Raw genomic sequence first — 23,353 nt, 5'->3', positions numbered from 1 at the left:
TGGAATTAAGGTTACAATCAGATCAGCCATGATCTTATTGAATGGCAGAGCAGGCTCGAGGGGCGGAGTGGCTTACTCCTGCTCCTAATTCATATGTTCGTATGTCCAGCCTCCGATCATTGGCCAACTCCAACTTGCCTTGAAGTACTGACATTGGAATCCCCTGATGCAGCCGAGAGCTGGATAAGAAGCTCCCGCAGGCATGTTATGTCCCACGGGCCATAGTCTGCCCAGGTCTGCGCAAGTGCCTTTTTCAATAGCCTCCACTACTCAGCTAATCTGCGACTATGCAATCCTAGACCTCTCTGAACAAAGGCCCCACTTTTCACCACCACCCTACCATGGCTGACTCCCTATGCGCCAGTAAATTGTCTTAATTTTGAATTCCATCTTTGGCTTTGACTTTTTAGTGAACTTTTCTTCAGCTATAGATTCTAGTGCGAACCCTTTAGTCCTCTGACTGAGGACTACTGCTTGCCCTCTATTTCCTACACTGTACTGGCAATTGATGATTTTCAGCCCCCTTTGGTTCTCTCCAAAACCATTTTTTCCTGGTAATTTCTCCTGCTTATTTTCTGCCTTTGAAACCTTGTTCACTATGCCTTCATGAACTCTTCCATCCCCACCTATATATTTTGGGAGATAAAGAGGGTCAAAGTTCTGCACCTGAAGCCTTCTTTTAAGCAAGTAATACAATATAAATCTATATTGTTGCAGTAGAGTGTACTTCATCTGTGGAAGGGGAGGTCTTTATAGGCTTTTTTTCTAATTCCATGTTTTCTTGTGTTCTTACTAGAAATAAAGTGAAGCTTTGATTTTAAAAAATGGAACATCAAATGTTTGAATCAAAAGAAGAGTGTACTTTCCAGTACCAGGACTCATTACCACCGCTACCTGTTCCCCCTCTTGAGGAATCATTGATGAAATATTTAGATGCAGGTACAGTATCATCATCATAGTTTACATAGAGATTTGTGCCTGTCCATCTACTGCAGCTGAGTCTCTTTTGTGGTCAAAAAAGGAACTAGCTTTTCATATAGACATTATAGACCAGACTCATTAAAATTGTCAGGAGTGTGGCAGTAACTATATAGTGTAACTCAGCATGCTGGCCTTAATATTGATGTAAAGATCTAGTTGGATTTAATATATTTGGGTAAATTTATTTTGATTTTTTATAGTTTGTACCGATCAGGTTTTGATTTTTGTTTCCAAGCATAGGATTTTAATCTTCTCCTGCCCTCTGTTTTTTGTCTTGCACCTCTTGTCACAACAATACTGACTCTTCCTGGTGTCTAATTCCACAGATGCCTGTAGTTTTTGGATATCGTCATATTTTCTATAAAAGTATAGATAGTGAGTGTTATCAGGTTGTTTCACCACATTCATAACCCTACTTAACGCTTTCTTTGCGTACAGTAATTCAAGTGGACTTGGGTAAGAAGGGTTACTGGTCTTTATCCTCACCAGAAACTGTTGATTACTTTTGAACTGGATTCTTCCCATGGCAGTTCCACTCTGTATTGCCAGAGTCTTGAGTCTCATATGAGACCCATGTCCTTCCTGATGCCTGATTCCCTGCAATACAAACATTTATTTTTTGAATTATCCTGTAGGTGAATAGGGAGTAGAAAAGCCCTGAGCACTAGTTTGTGATCTTCTGCAAGATTTCGAACAGATCTAGCAACTCAAGACTGGACATCCATGAGGCGCTGTGGGCCATCAGCAGCAGCAGAATTGTACTCGAACACAATCTGCAACCCCATGGCCTGGCATATCTACCACTCTACCATTACCATCAAGCCAGGTGATCAACCCTGGTTCAATGAAGAGTGCAGGAGGGCATGCCAGGAGCAGCAATAGGCATACCTAAAAATGAGGTGTCAACCTGGTAAAGCTACAACACAGGACTACTTGCATGCCAAACAGCGTAAGCCGCAAGTGATAGACAGGGTTAAGCGATCCCACAACCAACGAATCAGATCTAAGCTCTGCAGTCCTACCACATACAATCGTGAATGGTGGTGGACAATTAAACAACTCACTGGAGGAGGAGGCTCCACAAATATCCCCATCCTCAATGATAGAGGAGCCAGGCACCTCGGTGCAAAAGATAAGGCTGAAGCATTTGCTACAACCTTTAGTCAGAAGTGCTGAGTGGATGATCCATCTTGGCCTCCTCTAAAGGTCTCCAGCATCATAGGTGCCAGTCTTCAGCCAATTCAATTCACTCCACGTGATATCAAGAAACGGCTGAAGGCACTGGATACTGCAAAGGCTATGGGCCCTGACAATATTCCGGCAATAGTACTGAAGATTTGTGCTCCAGAACTTTCCGCGTCCCTAGCCAAGCTGTTCCAGTACAGCTACAACACTGGCACCTACCCGGCCATGTGGAAAATTGCCCAGGTATGTCCTGTACACAAAAAGCAGGACAAATCCAACCCTGCCAATTACCGCCCCATCAGTCTACTCTCCACCATCAGTAAAGTAATGGAAGGGGTCATTAACAGTGCTATCAAGCGGCACTTGCTTGCTCACAGACGCCCAATTTGGGTTCCGCCAGGCCACTCAGCTCCTGGCTTCATTACAGCCTTGGTTCAAACATGGACCAAAGAACTGAACTCCCAAGGTGAAGTGAGAGTGACTGCCTTTGACATCAAGGCCACATTTAACCGAGTGTGGCATCAAGGAGCCCTAGGAGACCTGGAGTCAATGGGAATCGGGGGGAAAACTCTCCACTGGTTGGAGTCATACCTAGCACAAAGGAAGATGGTTGTGCTTGTTGGAGGTCAGTCATCTCAGCTCCAGGATATCACCGCAGGAGTCCCTCAGGGTAGTGTCCTCGGCCCAGCCATCTTCAGCTGCTTCATCAATGACCTTCCTCCCATCATAAGGTGAGAAGTGGGGATGTTCGCTGATGATTGCACGATGTTCAGCACCATTGGTGATTCCTCAGAAACTAAAGTAGTCCATATCCAAATGCAGCAAGACCTGGTCAACACCCAGGTTTGGGCTGACAAGTAGCAAGTGACATTCGCGCCAGATAAGTGCCGGGCAAAGACCATCTCCAACAAGAGTGAATCCAATCATCGCCCTTGATGATCAATGGCATTACTATTACTGAATCCCCCACTATTAACATCCTGGAGGTTACCATTGACCAGAAACTGAGCTGAACTAACCATATAAATACTATGGCTACAAGAGCAGGTCGGAGGCTAGGAATTGTGCAACAAGTAACCCACCTCCTGACTCCCCAAAGCCTGTCCACCATCTACAAGGCACAAGTCAGGAGTGTGATGGAATACTCCCCACTTGCCTGGATGAGTGCATCTCTCACAACACTCAAGAAGCTTGACACCATCCAGGATAAAGCAGTCCGCCTGTTTGGCATCACACCTACAAACATTCACTCCCTCCACCACTAACACACAGTAGCAGCAGTGTTTACCATCTACAAGATGCACTGCAGGAATTCACCACTGTCAGTACCATTTAACTTACTTACTAGTTGTCTGTCTACATATTTTTATCTGAACGTAGTTGCTTTGCTCACATTTTTGAAAGGTTTTCTCCTTCGACAGCACCTTCCAAACCCATGACCACTACCATCTAGAAGGTCAGCAGATAGATGGGAACACCACCACATCCCATGAACGAATTAAAAAAAAGAGATAATGAGAAGGCATGTCATTAAGCCAGGGAGTGGGATGGAAATTTTGACATCAATTTCAACATATATAACACATAGTAAATTGTTATTTGGTTCCTACCAAAGATTTCAATTGTTTAGAAACAAAACTTGATTGAAGTATATAAGATCCTGAATGGTCTTGACAAGGTGAATGTGGATGAGTCTAGAACTCGTGGGGCACAGATTTAAACTTACGGGTCGCCCTTATAGGACATTGATGAGGAGATTTTTTTTTCTCTCAGAGGGTTGAGTGACTTTGTAGCTCTCTGCCTTAGAAGATGATGGAAGCGGGGTCATTGAATATTTTTACGGCAGAGGTAGATTCTTGTTAGACAAGGGAATCAAAGGTTATCGGGGTAGGTGGGAATGTGGAACTCAAAACACAGATGTAGCCATGATCTTATTGAATGGTAGAGCAGGCTCGAGAGGCTGAATGGCCTACCTCTGCTCCTATTTCATATGTTCGTATGTACCTAAATATTTTCAGATTGTGTTGTTATGATTGTACATTGCAATGTTTAATTTGGTGTTGAGACGCTCCTCCAAGCTGCAATAATATCTTGCTGCCTTGGATTCTTTGTTTTTGGCATATGAGAGATGTTGACTGTTGTACATTCTTGAATTTTATCATGTTTTGATTAATTGTATAGATAGTGGCATAGAGTGCTCATACAGAATGGGGCATTGCCATAGGCTGTTGCACAGCTTTTGAACCCTAGTGACTTTATTTCTCCAATTTTGCTTTTTGATTTGTATTATTAGAACTGGTGTGTTCTATCTTAAAGATTTAATCCTTTTGTTTTAATGTTCATCTGTGCGAAACTAGATATTGATACAACCCTAAGAATTCTGTGCCAGATACTGATTATTATGTGTAAACTTTCATTCAACCATTTCTACTTCCTCCAGACATCTATCTGTCATTCACTAAGATAAAAGCAAAAAACTGCGGATGCTGGAAATCCAAAACAAAAATAAAAATACCTGGAAAAACTCAGCAGATCTGGCAGCATCTGCAGAGAGGAACACAGTTAACATTTTGAGTCCGTATGACTCTTCAACAGAACTAAGTAAAAATAGAAGAAAGGTGAAATATAAACTGGTTTAAGGGGAGTTGGAAAGTAGAGCTGGATAGAGGGCCAGTGATAGGTGGAGATAGCCAAAAGATGTCATAGACAAAAGGACAAAGAGGTGTTGAAGGTGGTGGTATTATCTAAGGAATGTGCCAATTAATGGTAGAAAGCAGGACAAGCAAGGTACAGATTTCACCTCTTCTATTTTTACTTAGTTCTGTTGAAGAGTCATACGGACTCGAAACGTTAACTGTGTTCCTCTCCGCAGATGCTGCCAGACCTGCTGAGTTTTTCCAGGTATTTTTATTTTTATTTTTGTTTTTTTTTAATCTGTCATTCACATTGTGCCATATTTGACATATGGTGACAGTGTTTGATTATAAAAAAGTTTCTTAGATCTCTAGGATCCTTCAGATTTTAGCCTTGTATGTTTACAGTTGCACTAGCCCCATAATTCTCAAGGATGTTACATTTTATGCTGTGAAATCGTTGAAAACCTGTTACAGTAGGCTTGTCAATATTATTTAGTTGTAATTATACAGTTGAATTTTTTAAAAATTGTTTTAGTGAAGCCATTTTTGAATGAAGAAGAACTACAAAGAAGTACAGAAATTGTTAAAACATTTGGACAAGGGATTGGTAAACAGCTGCATCAAAAACTTCTGGAGAGGGCCAAAGTTAGGAGAAACTGGGTAAGCAGGAGCACAGATGCTGTTGGTATTAACATAATAATGAAGTAGTGTAGTTGGTTGGTTTCAACTAATTTACTTATTGGTTATCTGTCTACATATTTTTACCTGAACGTAGTTGCTTTGCTTACATTTTTGAAAGGTTTCTATTTTAATTCTTGCATTTTTTTGCATTTAAAAGGCATTTTCTGTCCATTCCATCTGTCTGTTTTCATTTCTAGCCCCTTGCACCATCTACACCTGAAAAGGTGGCTGATCTTCCAGGGTTAGAGTCATAGAGGTCTACAGCACAGAAAAAGGCACTTCGACCCATCAAGTCTGCGCCAGTCAAACAAGTACCTAACTATTCTAATTCCACTTTCCAGCACTAGGGCCCCTAGCCTTGTATGCCATGGCATCGCAAGTGCTATACCCATGTTTTTCAGAAGGATTGCTAGGAAGCATGTGAGATCAGCCCAAGTGTTGACTCTTCCTCTTTTTGATACCACTCCTCAATGATATGATTGAGATTATGAACTTGGCCATATGGAGGAATAAAGATCCACCTCCTTTCTGTGGGCTTGCTCTGTACCATCACATTGCCATAAATATTTTATTTCACCAAATTCTACGTGACTTCATTTTTATTTCAAAACCTCCCTTTTTTGCATGCCAAGAGTGGCATTGCTACAAGATTGTACTTATACTATGAGATGATAGAAGTCTGTGCTGATACTGCAGCTGACCACAAACTTTGAAAATAATTTTGCCCAGGAATTTCACAAATTTCACAAAAAAAAGGGCTATATACTTCTGTCGTTATCACTCTGCTGCATGGGGACAAGTGATGTTTGGTGGTGTTAAGCCCAAACCTGAAATCTTTGTCATCCATAATTATGGGACCGCACCTCATGCCTTCTTTATTTGCCCAGAAATAAAGCCTTAGAGAAAGTGGTATTAAAGTGACATTGAAGTAGTTGTTTAATTAAAATAGTCAATATTATATGGTATTATGTTATAATTGCCAGTATTTCATCCATTATCCTTTTTATTTGCTGGGGAATCCTTGACTGTGATGCAAGGTGGACTTTAAAACTCTGAGAAGCATTATAATGTCTTGAACTGGTGCTTTTAAGCACAAGAATTCGATTAATTTACAAATTAACTATGTCTTCTGGATAAAATGCTGTGACATTCCTTCAGATGCCTGTACAGTTTTAGAACATTTCAATGTAATTGGTTTCTTGTGTGAATGTATTACTTTTTTGTTAAATTTTAAAAGATCATGACTACTATTGTTCTGTGTCTTTTGATCAGCTTGAGGAATGGTGGCTGATGAGTGCCTATCTGGATGTTCGGATGCCATCACTGTTGAATGTAAACTTTGGAGGTCCTGCTCCCTACTTAGAACATTATTGGCCACCAAAAGAAGGCACGCAGCTTGAACGAACTGCTATGGCTGTATTCTTCATGCTACAATTTTGGAGACTACTTAGAAAGTAAGGTGAATTATATGTAGTGGAAAAATGTATAACATCTTTTCCTGAAATTAAATAAGGAAAATAATGTATAATCCCATTTCTGATGTTATGATTCAGGATAGTAGAAAGTTTGGGGTAGATGGGAGAATTTAGTTGAGAATCATTTACAACATTTTCCAGTGCCAAGGGGCTCCTTAAACAGTGACATTGTATTGATGAATGGCTTGTAGAAATTGCATCCAAATTAAACCTATTGGATTTTGGTGGCCTTGATTTGGAATCAGTTTTTCCATTTGTACCTGAACTATTCCATGATTCTAAAGCTTACAGTATGTACTCTCTGCACCTAAAGCACAAGGTGCATGTTCAATATTTTTATTAGATTTAGTGCAAGTTCATTCAACTTCCTAATTTTGATCCCACGCACTGCTCTGAGTACCTTTAGACATTATAGAAATTATAAGACCATAAGGCATAGGAGCAGAAGTAGGCCATCCGTTCTATCAAACCTGCTCTGCCATTCAATGAGATCATGGCTGATCTGATAATCCTCAACTTCACTTTCCTACCTTTTCCCCATAACCTTTAATTCCCTTACTGATTAAAAATCTGTCTATCTCAACCTTGAATATACTTAACGACCCAGCCTCTTCATCCCTCTGTGGTAAAGAATTCCACAGATTCACTACCCTCTGAGAGAAGAAGTTCCTCCTCGTCTCTGTCTTAAATGGGCGACCCCTTACTCTGAGATTATGCCCTCTGGTCCTAGACTCTCCCACAAGGGGAAACAACGTCTCAGCATCTACCCTGTCAAGCCCCCTAAGAATCTTATATGTTTCAATAAGGTCGCCTCTCATTCTTCTACACTCCAATGAGTACAGGCCCAACTTACTCAACCTCTTCTCATAAGAAAATCCCTCCGTACCCAGGATCAACCTAGTGAAACCTTCTCTGGACTGCCTCCAATGCCAGTATATCTTCCCTTAGATGAGGGGACCAAAACTGTTCACAGTATTGTAGGTGTGGTCTAACAAGTTGCCTTCCCTATTACCTGTTGAACTTGTATGTTAGCTTTTTGGGTTTCGTGTACGAGGACCCCCAAGTCCCTCTGTGCTGCAGCTTTCTGTAGTCTTTCTCCATTTTAATAATATTCAGCTCTTCTGTTCTTCCTGCCAAAGTGTGTAACTTCACATTTTCCCACATTATATTCCATCTACCAATTTTTTGCGCACTCACTTAACCTGTCTATATCCCCCTGTAGACCCTTTGTGTCATCCTCACCACTTGCCTTCCCAGCTATTTTTGTGTCATCCGCAAAGTTGGTGAAATTATCAAGGAATAGCTTATATTAGATTTGTTAAAAGCACATTGGCCTGAACTTTCATGGACTGGCAATCAGTTGCAGCTCTTGAAGTTTGAAAAATCAGATGCTTCTAGCTTGCTGGAATAGCTATTATATTCCACCATTTTTCTTTGTGTGTGGGGAGTCCCCTGGTGGGTTCAGGGGTTGGGGGTGGGGGGAGTCCCATCGGGGAGTCCCGTTTGGGGGAGGAGCGTGTTGGGGGAGTCCCATGGGGTAGGGTAGTCGGGGGTGTTGGGTAGAGTTCCCTCAGGGGGTTGTGGGACATGTGGGGAGTCCCATGGGGTTTGATGTAGGTCTGTACAATAGTTACCCAGAAGCTAGAAGTGGTTTTAATTCTTCTAACTTTTCTGGGTAACTGTTGGTGTAAAGACAGTCAGAACCATCTGAAATTTGTGACTTAAATCGCATTTTTGGTTGGTTCCCAATGCAGGACAATTGTCCATCGTAAGTTTGAACTTCCCGGGCAATTGCCATGCAAACCTTACCTGGGAACCTCCGGGGGTGGGGGGTGTTCCCCAGAGCATCTCTGAGGTACCCCCCAGTTACACTGCCCTGCGGCTCAGAAGTTAAGGCCCATAATTTCAAACTAGTTTATTATTAAATAATGTAATTTATATTTTGTTAAATGTCTATCCTAGGACAAAAATGTATGTTTACAGTAAAAATTAGTATATGGAGAAATGATAAAGTGGCTTTTGTGAAATGGCACAGCATATATTGATTTGGGCACCACAAGGTATGCTGATGATCTGATGTGGAAGTTTTTTGTTAACTGTTTAGTGCTGGTCACAAGTCTTATAATGTTGACTTTTTTTTCAATGCACATGCTAGGTGAGAAAACAATCCTCATTTTTGTTTTTTTTCTTGTAGACAGCGCTTGGCTGTACACAAAGCTGGTAGTGTGCCATTAGACATGGACCAGTTTCGTGCATTGTACTGTACCTGTAAAATACCTGGAGTAACCAGAGATTCCCTTGTCAGCTACTTTAAGACAGGTAATTATTTTGTTGAAAGCAACTGTTACAAAAACAGTAAGGATCAGATTCTATCTATTATACATACAAAAAACAGTGAGTGGCCTCAGGATGCCTAAAGTACTGTGCCTGTAGATGACGTTATGAATGTATTGTCACATGACAAATACAGAACAATAAGGCGCCACCTAAGCTTAAATTCCAAATGCAAAAACTGAACTTTTCATGATGTTCATGTCCTGTACTCTGTTCCAAAGATAATAACTATTCTAAGGAACCGGTCAAGATTATCTGTGAATTTTGTGTAGGCAGTTTTGGAAATCAGTGGTAATGAAAACCCTAGTACAAACAATGCCAATTTTTTCTCACAGTGAAACATGAGAAAAGATGAAAGACTATTCAGAAGCAGCATATTGGCTAGCAAAGTGAACACAAAATCTACCTGAGCCCCTTCCCTCACTGAGCACTTTAAACTCCCAATAGCTCCTCAAAAGCATCCCCAATCTCAGCAGTAGAGGTGTTGAGCAGGGACAAAGCCTGTCATGCCAACGTTCCATTCAGTATCCACCAAAGCAGTGAAGATCCTGGCCAGATCAATCATCTGAGAGACAGAACAAGGATTTTTTTGAAATTATTTAAGAAAGATTCTGGCCTATCTGAAAAGTTTTACTCGGGAATAAGACAACTTGGAACAGAGTGATCAGCCCAACACAAAGATTGCCAGTAGGTAGAAACTGGAGAAAGTATGGGAAATGGACCAGAATCCAACTTTGAAAAGTTGAGACTGGTGGTGAGCCTGATGGTAATAAAGCTTATTTTAAATTCAGATGGAAATAGTTACATTGTGTATTAAAACCTGTGCTCTGAATTTGTCTTTTTAATGCAAAATATTGTTAAGACATTGGATGGTCTATCAGAAATAGTGATGGAAACAGAGTTCATGCAAACTTCATAAAGGGTTGTGTGTAAATATTTGAAAGAGACAATTTTATTAGGAATGGAGAAAGGGCAGGAATTGATAAATGGATACCTTTTTCTGAGCTGTGAAAAGAGCCAGATGGTCTCCTTCTGTACTCCAAAATTCTATGATTCTAATTCTATTGCAGGAAAGAGTTTGTGGCAGCAACACTGAGGCAACTGCACATCTGCAGCTCATGGCCCGTTCACAGTTGTTGCTAAATTATTTTTACAAGTTGAAATTTCTAGCTGTGGAGTGTTATTTTTATGAAAGCAGTCATGCTTTTTTTGATTTTTTTTTTAAGATTGACAAATGAATGACTGATGCATGAAATGTTCCGTTTAATCTCTCTCTAGAAGCTGAAGGGCCGTGCCCCTCCCATTTAGTGGTTCTCTGTCATGGGCGAATATTTATCTTTGATACCATGTATGAGCATCATATCTTAACACCACCAGAGCTTTGCAGGTTTTTATTTGCTTTATCTTATTGCACTATAGGTGTGGTTTAATGGAGATGTCACAAACTGTCCTTTCAACTTTTAAAACGTACATATTAAATTGTGCATGTGCAAGTTCACAGGATTAATACTCAGAAGAAAGACAGTGAAAGATCCGCAACATAGGCTTTTGTTTACAATATTACTAGAAGATGTGAAAATTTTGATTTTTAAAAATATTCCCTACTTTCACTATTTAACACCATCCGCTTTTTTTATTCTTTCACAGGATGTGGGTGTCGCTGGCTAGGCCAGCATTTGTTGCCATCCCTAGTTGGTCTTGAGTGGGTGGTGGTGAGCCGCTTTCTTGAACCGCTGCAGTCTATGTGGTGTAGACTGTACCATACATAGTGCTGTTAGGGAGGGAGTTGTAAGATTTTGATTCAGTGAAGGAATGGGGTATAGTTCTAAATCAGGATAATGTGTGGCTTGGAGGGGGTGCTTGTAGGTGGTGGGAGTGCTTTGCATCTGCTGTCCTTGTCCTTCCAAGTGGTAAAGGTCACGGATTTGGAAGGTGCTGTCGAAGAAACCTTGGTGAATTGCTGCTGTGCATCTTGTAGATGGTACATGTTATGGGATGATAGCATGTACCTTTATGGCAAGCATATCTTGAACTACTGTCAATCATTACACACCTCAATAGGATGTGATGTATTAGTCCCATGACTCGTTATCAGTCTGCAAGCAGGAGTAGAGATCAGATGTATCATACTTTGTCTCCCAGTTAACTATCTGTACATAGTCTTATCCTCAAATAAAGAACCTGCATTATCGTTTCACCAATCCTTGTGAATGATTGGTATGGTTATCTCAAAGAGAAGAAGAGCGTAACAGTACACACTGCTGCCACTGTGCCTCAGTGGTGGAGGGAGTGTGTGTTTATGGGGTGGCAATCAAGCAGACTCCTTTGGCCTGGATGGTGTTGAGCTTCCTGTGTGTTGTTGGAGTTGCATTCGTCCAGGCAAGTGGGGAGTATTCCATCACACTCCTGACCTGTGCCTTGTAGATGGTGGACAGGCTTTGGGGAGTCAGGAGGTGAGGTACTCACTGCAGAATTCCCAGCCTCTGACCTGCTCTTGTAGCCGCAGTATTTATATGGCTAGTCCAGTTCAGATCAATGGTAACCCCCAGGATATTGATAGTGGGGGACTTACTGGTGCTAATTTTTTTTCTTTATTCTTTAATGGGATGTGGGCATCTCTGGCAAAGCCTGCATTTGTCACCAATCCCTAATTGCCCTTGAGTTGATTGGTTTACTTGGCCATTTCAGAGGGTAGTTAAGAGTGAACCACATTGTTGTGGGCCTAGAGTCACATTTAGGTCAGACAAGGTAAGGATGGCAGATTTCCTTTCCTAAAGGACATTAGTGAACCAGGTGAATTTTTACGACAATTGATGATAGTTGTCATGGTCACTGTCACTGAGACTAGCTTTCCATTTCAGACTTATTAATTAAATTTTACTTCCACTACCTGCCATGTGGCATTTGAAGCCTCTGAATTGCTAATCCAGTGACATTACCACTACATCACCATCTCCCCTCAAATGGTAATGCCATTGATTGTCAAAGGGAGATGGTTCGATGCACTCTTGGTGGAGATGGTCATTGCCTGGCACTTGTTTGGCATTAAGCCTGAATGTTGTCCAGCTCTTGCTGCATATTGACAGGGACTGCTTTAGTATCTGAGGAGTTGCAAATGGTGCTGAACATTGTGCAATCATCAGCGAACATCCTGACTTCTGACCTTATAATGGAAGGAAGGTCATTGATGAAGCAGCTGAAGATGGTTGGGCGCTACCCTGAGTAGTGCAGCGATATCCTGGGACTGAGATGATTGACCTCCAACAACCACAACCATCATCCTTTCTTTTTTTGCTTTATCCTTTTATGGAATGTGGGTCACTAGCAAGGCCAGCATTTGTTGCCCATTCCTGAGTGGCTTGCTAGGCCATTTCAAAAGGTAGTTAAGAGTCACTGTGGGTGTACCTACACCACATGGACTGCAGCGGTTCAAGAAGACGACTCACCACTGCCTTCTCAAGGGCAAGTAGGGATAGGCAATAAATGCTGACCCAGCCAGCGAAGCCCACATCCCGTGAATGAATAAAATAAAATATATTGTGGATCTGGAGTAGGCTAGATGGCAGATTTGCTTCCCTAAAAAGCATTAGTGAACTAGATGGGTTTTTATGACAATTGCTGATAGTTTCATGGTCACTATCACTGAGACTATTCCAGATTTTTCTTTTAATTAATTGAATTTAAATTCCACATATTGCTATGATGGGATTTGAACCCGTGACCCCAGAGCATTAGCCTGGGCCTCTGGATTATTAGCCCAGTGACGTTAGCACTATGCCACCATCTCCCCTTATGTTACCCCTATGTCTTTGTGTTAGGTACAACTGCAGCCCATGGAGAATTTTCCCCCTGATTCCCATTGATTTAAACTTTGCTAAGGCTCCTTGAATGATACATGAACAAACAATGTTCTGTATCATTCGTAACTCTTCAGATACTGAAGCAGTCCATGTCCATATGCAGCAAGACCTGGACAACATTCAGGCTTGAGCTGATAAGTGGCAAGAGACATTTGCATCACACAAGTGTCAGGCAATGACCATCTCCAACAAGAGAGAATCTAACCATCTCCCTTGACATTCAGTAGCATTACCATCGCTGAATTCCCCTAACAGCAACATTCTGGGATTACATTTGACCAGAAACTGAACTCGGTCAGCTATATAAATACTGTGGCTACAAGAGCAGGTCAGTGGCTGGGAATTCTGCGCATAACCCACCTCCTGACTCCCAAAGCCTGCCCACCATCAAAAGGTACAAGGCGGGAAAGAAATGGAACACTCTCCACTTGCTTGGATGAGTGCAGCTCCAACAGCAACCGACACCTTTCAGGAAAAAGCAGCCCGCTTGATTGGCACTCCATCCACCACTTAAACATTCACTCCCTCCACCAGTGGCAGATGATGACTGCAGAGTGTACCATCTACAAGATGCTCAGCAGCGACTTAGCAAGACTCCTTTGACAGCACCTTCTTAAGCCACGACCTCTACCAACTAGAAAGATAGCAGGCACATGGGAGCACCACCACCTGCAATTTACCTTCCAAGTCATGCACCATCCTGACTTCATAATCATAGAATGGTTAAATCACAGAAGGAGGCCATTTGGCCCATAATGTCCGTGTTGGTTCTCTGCATGAGCAATTCGCCTAGTCCCACTCATCTGCCTTTTTCCCATAGCCTTGTAATTTTTTTTTCACTCCAGATAATTGTCCAATTCTCCTCTGAAGGCTTGGAATCATATGATTGCTCCTATACTGTCCCTGGGTCAAAATTCTGGAATTCCATCTTTAACAATACTGTGAATGTTAATGGACTGCAGTGATTCAAACAGGTGGCTCACCATCACCTTTTAGAGGCAATTAGGGATGGGCAATAAATACAGGCCTTGTCAGTGGTGCTCACACCTCATGGATAAATTTTTTAAAAAGGACTGGGAAGGAAGTGCAATTTAAGCTGTGTAAATGCAATATTGAATCTGGTACAGAAAGAGAAATAAAGACTACCGTTAGCCTGAATGTTATTTTGAAAGCTAATTATAGGCCATTAGATATCAAATTTGCAACTCAATAGAAACTACAAAGAAATACATAGATATTACAATCTAGAAACTGGCCCAACCTGTGTGTTGGCATTTACCCGCCATCTGAGAAAATAGTCTTCTTCATAGTTAATTGCTATGTTCACATATCCTTTTGTCCACCTTCCTTCATCTCGCTGTCCAAACTAATAGTGACATTGTAATGTTAGCTGTGATTTAGTGGTAGCACTTTCATCTGAGTCAGAAAGTTGTGGGTTCAAGTCCCAACCCAGAGACTCAAGTACATAATCCAGGCTGTACTTTTGGAGGTGCTGTCTTTTGGATGAAGTCCTGACTGCCCCCTTGACTGGATGTAAAAATCCATTTATATGTTTTGTGGAATAAATTGAGGTAACCATGGTTACTGTGGTATAAGGATCTGGCACATACAGGGTTAATGTAGGACTGCCTACAGTACCGACCACACAGTGATGTAAGAAGGCACATGACCTAGACCTAGGGTCAGTGTGATGATGAACAGGGACATGTTAAGATTTAGACATGGAGATAGCTTCTTGCCTGTACCCTTTAGTGTATATATGTATATAGTTACAAGTAGTTGAAAAAGACTTGCTGTTAACATACAGAAGACTGCGAAGACTTCCTTAATAACATGTTCTGTAACCAACGCCATCCCAACAGTTACCATGAAATAAAACAACTCTGTTAGAGTTCTGCAGTTTACATTTTTTTAGTTTTAGCTTCTCAATGGTAACAAAAATTCTGTTTAATATTTGTTTAAAAAATTTATTTTCTGGCATGACCCAAAAGAACCATAGTGCTGTTAGTAATGTCACTGATAATTGTACTTGTGTTCTGAGAGTACTTTATGAATGGAATGTGCACTTGTAGAAATAATTGTCAGTCATTTGAAAAATACACTAGATTTTGCTGGCTATATGGCATGCATTGGCTATTTGCTTCCATCAGAATACTTGTAGTATCTTATATGTATCATCGAGGCTGCAAGGCAGCTCAAAGCAACATATTTGAATATTTGCAACTTCCATATTTTTTAAATGATATAATAAAAAAGCAGTGGAATTGGATATAAACCCCCACGCGTGAATGAATGTAACTTTTTATTCCCTTTAATCATTTGGTATTCTGCCCCTTCCCTGTGCCACCCCCCACCCTCCTCCACCCTTAGCTATGTATTTGTGACCTGCCAGCATCACTATCCATCGTTCTCTTAGCTAACTACCAGGAAACTATTGAAAGTGGCTTATTGGAACCTGATCCTCTTTTCTCTCTCTTTCTCCTCCCACCATGAGGAGATGCCTCTTCTATACTCAGCATCTCCCTGCAGCAGTGCAGGTGAGATAAAGCAGAAGAATTAAACTTGTGCCCATGACACCTAAATTTCTCAAGCTTTCCCGATAGTGTTAAGTTGTCTTCCATCCTGTTTCACAATTATTACTATGTTAAATTATACTATTAAAATACTTAATTGAGCTGAATGTTTAAAGTACTTTCTGGTGGCTAACTTGTGTGAGATAACTATTAGCAGCTCCTGCTTATTTTTGTCCTGTCTGTGTAGACAGTTGACTTACATCCGAGAAAGATGCAACAGTGAACCCGAAGGACCAGGTGTGTCAGCATTAACTGCTGAAGAAAGAACACGTTGGGCAAAGGTAGGTTGTACAGATTTCAGTTATTATTAGTAGCGGTAGACTCCTTGTTGTTCAAGTCAATCCAAGCTGGCGGTGATTTCATTATCTTCCGTGGGTTCTCTCATGAATAAAAAGTGAGATGTAAGGATCAGCATGGACATCCACAGAACCGGTTCATGTTACCGTTGATGGTGCTCGGAGGAAACGTCTGCAACTGCGCCACCTCTCGCCTTCCTCTGGGCACGCTGCAAGTTTGGCGTAGGCGGTCCTCGAAATATGCTCAACCAAATTTCAGTACTTGCCTCTACATGAGCCGGTTAGTTGCAATGCTCTCCCATGGGAAGTAGCCTGCAATGCAGAAGTTTGTAAGGCTCTTTTATAGGCTGTTCTTGTATTGGTTATACTAACTACCTGATGTTGTTTGCCCTGAGGAAATTCCACATATAAGATCTACTTAGGGATTCTATAGTTATTCAGGCGAGACACACGGCCTACCCATCTAAGTTGAATTTTCTGGAGGGTTGTCTCCATGCTGTTGAGCCCAACACATGAAGGACCTCATTGTTTGGGTTTTTGTCCTGCTTTCGAATTCTCATGATGGATATTGTTGGTAACAGTAACTTTTTTCAGAGGTAAACAGGTTGGGGATTCAGTTTGTAATTGGTTTATAACCCAAAGTTACAATATGTAGACTTTTAACTTGTAGTAGGAATTATGAGTTTCACTGAAATGCCTACATATTACACATTCTTTTTTATGGTATGTGTGCTCTGCCCGAAGGCAGGTCCTAGGCTCATTGTCTGCTGATGCATTTATCTTCTGAGCTATTATCTTCTTTCAGCGATGGTTTGTCATTGCATTCCACTCTCAGGGGCAGGGCAAGGAGGTAGGTCCCAAGTTTACCTCTGCCAGACATAGAATTCAACATTATCGTATACATTGGCATTATTTTGAACAATGTGGTAGCTATTTAGTCAACTAAGCTAACTGTGCCCCCTGTTCTTTTATATGTTTATGGTTTATCTTTTGCTTGTTCTTGGATATGGATGAGACTCGTACAACACTCAAAAAGCTTGACAACATTCAGGACAAAGCAGTCCACTTAGTTGGCACCCCATTCACCAATTTAAAAATTCACTCCCTCCACCATTGATGCACAGTGGCAGCAGTGTGTACCATCTACAAGATGCACTGCGGCACTCACCAAGACTCCTTCAACAGCACCGTCCAAACCTGTGACTTCTACCACCTAGAAGAAGAAGGGCAGCAGATGCATGGGAACGCCACTACCCCCAAGCCACACACCATCCTGACTTGGAACTATATTGCTGTTCCTTCACTGGGTCATAATCCTGGAACTCCCTTCCTAACAGCACTGTGGGTGTACCTGCACCAGATGGACTGCAGCGGTTCAAGAAGGCAACTCACCACCACCTTCATATATTGCAGCAATTACAGATTTAACGCATTAATAATAAGCAGTTAGATTAATAATACCCTAAAATTTATCATCTGATGCAGATTTATGCTTGCAACAAAAGTTAAATGGCTTAGAATGGTTTGGCAGCAACCTGAAGGTGTGCAAATAAATGTTCATTACAAAGCTCAAACAGGTGAAAATGTAGTGAAACTAAAAGAATAGGTATGTTCTAATGAAGGTAAGGGTGCTGGAGAATGGAACAATTTCCTTTATAGATGGTCATTGTCGGTATCAAGCATCTCTGTGGCTGAACAAAGCTCACAGGACTCAGCCCCAATAATGTGGCTTAGCCTCAGCCTCAGAGGAGCACTCCTTTTGTCCTGTCTGCATGGTACAGGCACTGGATCCCCTATCCGGGAAGCTCTTTACCGGTTGTGTGCTGGATTTGGGGATTTTGCAGATTTTGGGTCCTAGGCCTAGCATGTACACTGTACTTATAATACATAAAATAAAGTATGAAAAATAAAGAATAAAAGGGTTTTATTTTACTTACCAAATCATCAACCGTTTTTCCACTTCCAAATGAAGGCCTGTTGGATTTTTTTAAAATAACTTCTTTGGATGAGATGTAATCATCAGAAGGAATGCCTGGGGTACTAGCTGGTGTAGAGACACAGGCTGAGGTAGTTGAAGGCTGAAGTTCTGTTGTAATTCTTTTAAACATGTCCTGCTAGGTTGTTTCAAATATTTGGGCTTTTCTTTCAGGGACAGTTCTTGTACGTTATAACCACATAATATACTGCTTTAATGGAGCTCTTCTGCTCCATCCCAAAAATCAATTCCTCCGTAATGCTTATGCACCTGTCAATAGACACTTTTTCCTGTTCATCCAATGCACCATTTTCATCATCATCATTATCACTCTCATTCTCGTTATTCTTGTTCATGATCATGTTGCATATTTCACTGTCTGTGAGTTGGAGGTGAACCAGAACATCATTGTCAATATTCAGACAATCCTCAACAGCTTCTTTGTGCAACAACTTGGCTTCATCACATGTGTGAGAGGACTAAGACCTCACCCTGTATATTTTTTAATGAAACATATATATAGAAGTATGCTCATTACTATCTCTAAAAAATTAAAACTGGACAAAAACCGTAAAATGACAGAATCTATGTCTATCTGTAACCCCTGGATAAAAGGAGGTACCTAGCAATATCGGAGAAAAATCACACCTCATTATCTCTGAAGAGCCACTAACGACACATTGTGGGCTGCACAGACCAAATTCAAAGAAAGCTATACAAAGGCCATCTGCATTTCATAACCCAGGTTGGTTAACCAAAGTCTACTCATCTGCTAGGACCAAGGGCCCTGCAACCTTCCTTTCAATTCTTAATGGTCGAGACATTTAACAATCTTGGGAACCCAGACAAGAGACACACACCCTATGTCAAAGACATTGTGAAGAGGTGGGAGTCATGTGACATGGGCTTCTAGTTTGTGGAACTAGTAATATTGCCTTGTGGAACTGCAGTCAGCCCCCTGTTTACCATCCTACAAGCAGCCTCACAGAAAAGGAGCTCAGGCCCAGGTTTGGACATCGGATCCCATCTACACTGCTTCTGCTGGAACTTCTGTACCATTGCCTACAAGACTGATTTTTCTCTGCCTATATATCACGTGAAGTTAACACGTGGAAAAGTAACCAGCATTGGCTTTCAGAGTGCAGACTTACATGAAGAAATACCTCACTGGGCTTTGATTCTGGACTCTGGAACCAATGTGAAACACTATTTCTTTTCTCTGTGGTCATTGCACTGTAAGTCTTTCTTTTCTCTATCACTGTATGAATGCAAGGAGGCAACGTTGCGACCCTTCTCCCACATTTTGAGTGTGTACAAATAAACTAACCCTTTGAGTTCATCCTATCTTGAGTTTGCTTCGGGATTATTAATAGAAATTGGATCACATAAAACCAAGGGGTTGGGAAATACGCCACTGTTTATAAAGGGGGAAGGAAATAAAAAACATCTTTCTGTTTACGGACAGGTGGTGAGAGGAGAAATTAGTGCTGTTTAAGTTAACCGCTCGCCCCTCCCTTTCCATAACACATGACAAACTTTCGCATATGCCAATAATTTTCAACAGCTTTTTTCTCCTTAGACACACGAAAACCACTAAAATCAGACCCAATTTCATCTTGGCCATTTAGGAATGTGGTAAATAACTACAAGTTGTCCAATCCATTTATCAAAATACTTTGGCATACATTGGCCCAGGCCTTAGCAGCACTCCAGAATGCATCTTTTACATTAAATTCTTTTTGGAATTCCTTAAATCCCAAGCCTCTTTTGCATGCAGTGAGCATTTTGCGCATGAATTCAGTCTTGTACCTGGTCTTGAATGCCCACAGAATGCCTTGGTCCATGGGCTGGACGAGGGACGTACAGTTTGGGGGTAGATAAACACTTAAAAGATTGACTTTGATGAGGAGTTCTGCATCTGGGTGTGCAGCACAATTATCAAGGAGTAACATAATTTTTCAGTCCCTGGAAAGACCCACAGACCGACAATGAGCACTGGCTTCAGGTACAAAATGGTTCTCTCACCAATCAAGGAAAATTTGTCTGGTCACCCATGAGCGCTTATTGGCCTTATAAACAACAGGAAAAACACTGATCCCCTTGAAAGCCCTAGGATTCTGGCTTTTACCAATAACAGCAATTTATAACTTTGCGTACCTGCTGCACTTGAACATCTGAGTACAGTAAGCCGTTCCTTAGAATCTTTCAATCCCATTGGTGCTGCCTCATCCGCTGTTACATAGGTTTCCCTGGTAGCATACCTGCGATATAATGAAGTCTCATCAGCATTGTACACGTGCTTCGCTGTTAAACCTTCTTCCGATATTATCGTGGAAGATTTATCCAAGTATGCCTCACCAGCTTCATGGTCAGTGGAAGCTTTTTCATCGCATTCTTTCAGCAGACGTACTCCATGGCATTTAAAAAATTTGTTAAACCATCCTGATGTATATTCATATGGTGTTGTTAAACCTAACTCTTCATGGAAAACTCTCATTGGACCATGATAATTAAGTGATCCAATGGATAATTCTCGCTCCGACGCTGCCTGATCCAATCTAGTAACACTTTATCTACATGGATAGTCTTTGACTGATGCAGTGTTTCCTATTGTCCATTAATTTTGGCACATCACTGTCAGCATAAAACCTAAGTAACTTCTCCATTTGCTTCAAATCATAAATGGTCAATGTATGAACACCATATTCTTCACCTAATCTTTTCTTCAGATGCGTTAGTATCTCCGCTTTCTACTTAGCAACAAATGCTTTCTCTTGGCACTCCCGCCAGCCATGGGGACTTCCTGCTGGCCTTTTTGACATGATTTTGAAATAAACCAGGTCTATAAAAGGCTGGAATTACCGAGGGACACTTGTTTGCACAAGAAGCAGCGTTTGAACTGCATGGGAATCGGTGGTGCCATCAAACGAAGCAAGAGCTCGAAGAAGTATTCTGTCTGCCAATTTCAAATTGCTACCCAGGGTGCTAGCTTTGAATGTAGCTGGTTTTCAGGTCCTTCTGGATTTTGGAACACCAGATAAAGGGTCCGGTACCCGTATTGCCAGTTAGTGACAAATTTCATGGCAATTTTGTGCTGTTGTCCCACACCCACTATTACATTTTTGGTTTTTCCTTCTAAACATTTTCTTGGGTCTGATGTCTCAGATCTCTGCCATTGGTGAGGCCTTTCCTCCTATGATCCGAAGTGCACCTTTACCTGCCCAATAGGTGGGAAATTTGAAATGGGCAATGCAGGAGAGAGGATTTTTTTTTTACTTTCTGGGAAGCAATAGTTAATTATGTAACTGCTGCATATTTATAGCGTGTCATTGAGCGGAATTTTCTGTGCCTGCTGGCAGTGGGTGTGATAGGTGGCGTGCGTGGACAATATGGTACGATCAGTTTCACAATGGCGGGAAGGCAGGCTGCGACCTGCTGCTCAGACCATCGACAGCGGACTGCGTTTCCCGCCACCGGTCGCCATTGGAGCTCATTGTAATATATCAGCATATCATTAAAAGGCCACCCCGCCAGGCTCTTGGACCCCTGCTAGATCATCCGTCCACATCGGCGGGAAAGCACGTCGACGTGTTTCACAACGGCACACAGGCGACATGCACTACACTTTGGCAGAACTGGAGGTGAATGAACAGTGTCGTTCTGCAGAAGCTCGCCAGGGTTGCCTGTTGCTTTGCAAACTTCAGGTGTGCCAGGGGGGTGCCACCCTACCACAGAGGTGACTTGTCAGGGGAGGGGGCTGTCTGGGGGCAACTGCTACCCAGCCTTGGAGGCGACTGTTGCTGTTGTTGGCGGGGTGGGGGGGCAACTGCTCCAAGGCATTGGATCCCGCCCTCAAGAAATCGAGGTGGGGGCAGGGTAGGTGAGGGAAGTGGCCATGCATTAGGGACACCTGTATAAACTGACCATTCCTCTGCAACTGAGATGCAACTCTGCATCAGGCGCAGCCACAGTGACATGATTGGGGTCAGGCTCTTAGCCTGCCCACCCATGCAAAACAACGCGGAGGTGCCAAAGTGCCACCAAGGGCTCCAGTTTTAGCAAACCCCCCCTCCCCCACCGGCTCCTTACCTGCTGCCCCCCCCAACCCCCACCCCTGGCACAGAACTGCGAGCCTGCAACCACTTTTCTGGACTGCGGAGCAGTTGGGCTGCACATGTTGTGCGATCTCCTCACCAACACTGGCCATGTAGCAGCCACTGCTGGAGGTGCTCACAGCCCCTTGCAATCTCAGCATCCCATTAGGAGCTGTCTCCCCGATGTCGCAGGCTGACAGGGCAGCCAGGCAACACACTCACCTATGGTTATCCGAGGGGTGGCCGACACTCTCTGGGAAGCGTTAGGGGGCTGTCACACAGGGCCAGGTGCTAACCACGTCTCTCTCTCTTTCATGCCACAGGAGGACCACATCAGGAGCATGGAGCCTGGTGACCTAGCTGTATGCGTGATGGCCTACAGAGAGTGAAGAAGATGGAGGAGAGAGTGACTGAGGCTCCTGGCCGTGCAAAGGCAGGAACAGCAACGCAGGAAGAAGGGGCTGCTGGGGCTCCTGCACACGCTGCCCAGGAGCGACAGTGAGCCGTGGCTGGTCGGCGCCTAGTGACAGCCAGATTCTATGGACGCCGCCTGTCATTCCTGCAGATGACCGAGAACCAGTGTTGTCGACGATTGCGCATGTCTAGGGACCTGGTCGCTTACATCTGCCACTTACTGCAGGACTTGGTGCCAAGGGGACATGGAGACCATCCAGTGCCAGTGGCTGTGAAAGTGACCGCGGTGCTCAATTTCTATGCCAGTGGCTCCTTTCAGGGTACCACAGGTGACCTCTGTGGGATTTCACAACCCACCACCCACAAATGCATCCATGAGGTCAAGGATGCCATCTTCTCCATGGCTCACAACTTAGTGCATTTTGCCCGGGACCGGGACAGCCGGGATGCAAGGGCCATTGGATTTGCCCTAATCTGAGGATTCTCACAAGTACAGAGTGCGATCGACTGCACCCATGTGGTGCTCAGGTCTCTGTCACTGCACAAGGTGGACTACATCAAGTGTTAGGGCTTCCACTCACTGAACCCACCGGAAACACATCCTGCAGGTGAGCACACATTTTCCAGCGAGTATGCACGACACCTACATACTCAGTCGGTCACAGATCCCCCGAGTCTTCCAGGGTCCACAGAAGCTGAGGCGATGTTTCCTCAGGGACAAGGGCCACCCACAGAGGCTGTGGCTGATCACATCCATGCGGCAGCCTCACACTGCAGCAGAGCGATGTTATAATGAGGCTCATGCTGCAGCTCGCACAACTTGGTGGAGCAGACCATCGGGATGCTGAA

The 23,353-nt window shown here is 42.7% G+C and overlaps 1 protein-coding gene across 5 annotated transcripts in view; it reads left to right on the top strand.

Annotated features, from left to right (window-relative positions):
* Window positions 1-707: 707 nt before the first annotated feature.
* Window positions 708-23,353, top strand: part of crot (carnitine O-octanoyltransferase) — a 71,701-nt gene continuing 49,055 nt past the window's right edge. For 3 of the 5 annotated variants that reach the window (XM_078538430.1, XM_078538428.1, XM_078538429.1), the window contains exons 1-6: window positions 708-939; window positions 5,338-5,462; window positions 6,756-6,937; window positions 9,153-9,277; window positions 10,571-10,679; window positions 15,913-16,006. In XM_078538430.1, the coding sequence (XP_078394556.1) occupies window positions 825-939; window positions 5,338-5,462; window positions 6,756-6,937; window positions 9,153-9,277; window positions 10,571-10,679; window positions 15,913-16,006 (750 nt within the window). In that variant the 5' untranslated portion in view covers window positions 708-824. Of the gene's footprint in view, window positions 940-1,796; window positions 1,892-5,337; window positions 5,463-6,755; window positions 6,938-9,152; window positions 9,278-10,570; window positions 10,680-15,912; window positions 16,007-23,353 lie in introns of those variants that run through there. The other 2 variants (XM_078538431.1, XM_078538432.1) reach the window with 2 other exon arrangements.

The sequence above is a fragment of the Cetorhinus maximus genome, chromosome 3, assembly GCF_964194155.1.
Source record: "Cetorhinus maximus chromosome 3, sCetMax3.hap1.1, whole genome shotgun sequence".
Taxonomy (NCBI): Eukaryota; Metazoa; Chordata; class Chondrichthyes; order Lamniformes; family Cetorhinidae; genus Cetorhinus; species Cetorhinus maximus.
Note: the sequence above shows the minus strand (reverse complement) of the source record. Positions and strands in the feature narration are given on the sequence as shown.